We start from the raw sequence: 1,551 nt of genomic DNA on the forward strand, positions 1-1,551 counted from the left end.
GGAACCATCGGCCTGGAGATCCAGCCACCGCAAGATTCCAGCATCATGCCCTCGGCTCCCACTCAGTTGGTGTTGGCCCTGATTTCACTGCTCTCCGTGCTGCCTGTGGTGGAAGCGGTGGAAGCAGGAGATGCGATTGCTCTCTTGTTAGGAGTGGTTCTTAGCATTACAGGCATCTGTGCCTGCCTAGGGGTGTATGCACGAAAGAGAAATGGGCAGATGTGACTCTGAAGAGCCTCCTGAGGCAAACATGACCGCGACAAACCTTTGTGCTCTTGAAATTATGAAAACTGACCTATGCCGTTTGAACATTCCCAAAGAAGCAGATCATTAATAGGGTAGTTTTACCTTTTAGATGTTTTCCTCTAAATGGGAACAAATTGATATATGTATGTTCGATGGGGGAAAGTGTTCTTGTCACATCAAGATGTATTGGAAAGTGCAGCCTTTAGATTTGTGTTTGCTGATTAGGAAGGATGTGAGAGAAATAACATGACTGAACTTGGCTTGATGAGGCTCGGGGCACATGAAATAAGAAGGAAGCCCTTGTCCAGAATCCTGGGAAAGCAGTAGCGTTTGGTCTGAATTACTGCCTCTTGTTTCACTGGGTTTGTGTTTTGTTATATCCAAAATTAATCTTATACTCGTATATGAAATATATTCAAAAGTTGAAACTTTTATGTCTTTGGGGAGGAATATGTTTAGAAAATTCTTCAACGTTTCTAATATTGAAAAGTAGAAGCGATTTATGTTTTTAAAACTTTATATTGAACATTGAAATGGAGAAGGGATTTATTGTTTTAAAAAGCAAGCCTTTATATTAACTGATTAACACCCCCATAATGAGAAATGCTGTATTAAATCTAAACCCATTATGTTGGAAATTAATGTGTGGTGTCCGTTATTGCTTATCTGGGGCTGTTTCTATATGAAGACTGGATATGTACATAAGCCAAGTGAAAGAAGAGCAGAATGCTGACCTTGACCAGTCACACGAGAAATGGGCCCCATCAGGTTTCGGTCAGAAAATCCAAAGGCGGAGAAGAGAAGTGCATTTACACACCAACCTGATGAGATCTTTGAACTTAATACTCCCAAGTTTGCTAGAACCAGCAATATCAACTAGAGGCTTTCAGAAATACAGACTCTCAGGGCTCACCCGGGCCAACTAAATTTGTATCAAGGGCCGAAGATAAATTGAAGACAATAAAGTTTAGAAAGACAGCTAAATAGTACTCCTTAAACTTGTTTGAGCCTGTGATTTACACCAGGCAGTTGGTAAGACTCCGATTCCCAGGCTCTTCCTGAAGATTGTGTTTCAGTAAGACCTAAGCTGGTACCTGGAACTCTATTTAACAAGGGCCTCCAGTAATCTGATCCTGTTGGCACCGCCAGCACAGTAAATCCATCTACAGTCTGGGAAAATGAGACTACTTTGGGATTTCACTGAAAGCGGGAAGACGTCTAATGCCAAGGTGACAACTGGGAACATAGGTTTGAGCAGGAAACAGGCAGCCACCATCTAAACCGCTTTTTACGATGCCATTCTCC

The 1,551-nt window shown here is 42.1% G+C and overlaps 1 protein-coding gene across 1 annotated transcript; it reads left to right on the top strand.

Annotated features, from left to right (window-relative positions):
• The first annotated feature begins 6 nt into the window (after positions 1-6).
• On the top strand, positions 7-884 carry SMIM30 (small integral membrane protein 30). The gene has a single exon (XM_045288890.1). The coding sequence runs from the start codon at positions 46-48 to the stop codon at positions 223-225; it is 180 nt and encodes a 59-aa protein (XP_045144825.1). The 5' UTR covers positions 7-45; the 3' UTR covers positions 226-884.
• Positions 885-1,551: the final 667 nt, after the last annotated feature.

The sequence above is a fragment of the Echinops telfairi genome, unplaced genomic scaffold, assembly GCF_000313985.2.
Source record: "Echinops telfairi isolate 266 unplaced genomic scaffold, ASM31398v2 ScPeMD7_23;HRSCAF=83, whole genome shotgun sequence".
Taxonomy (NCBI): Eukaryota; Metazoa; Chordata; class Mammalia; order Afrosoricida; family Tenrecidae; genus Echinops; species Echinops telfairi.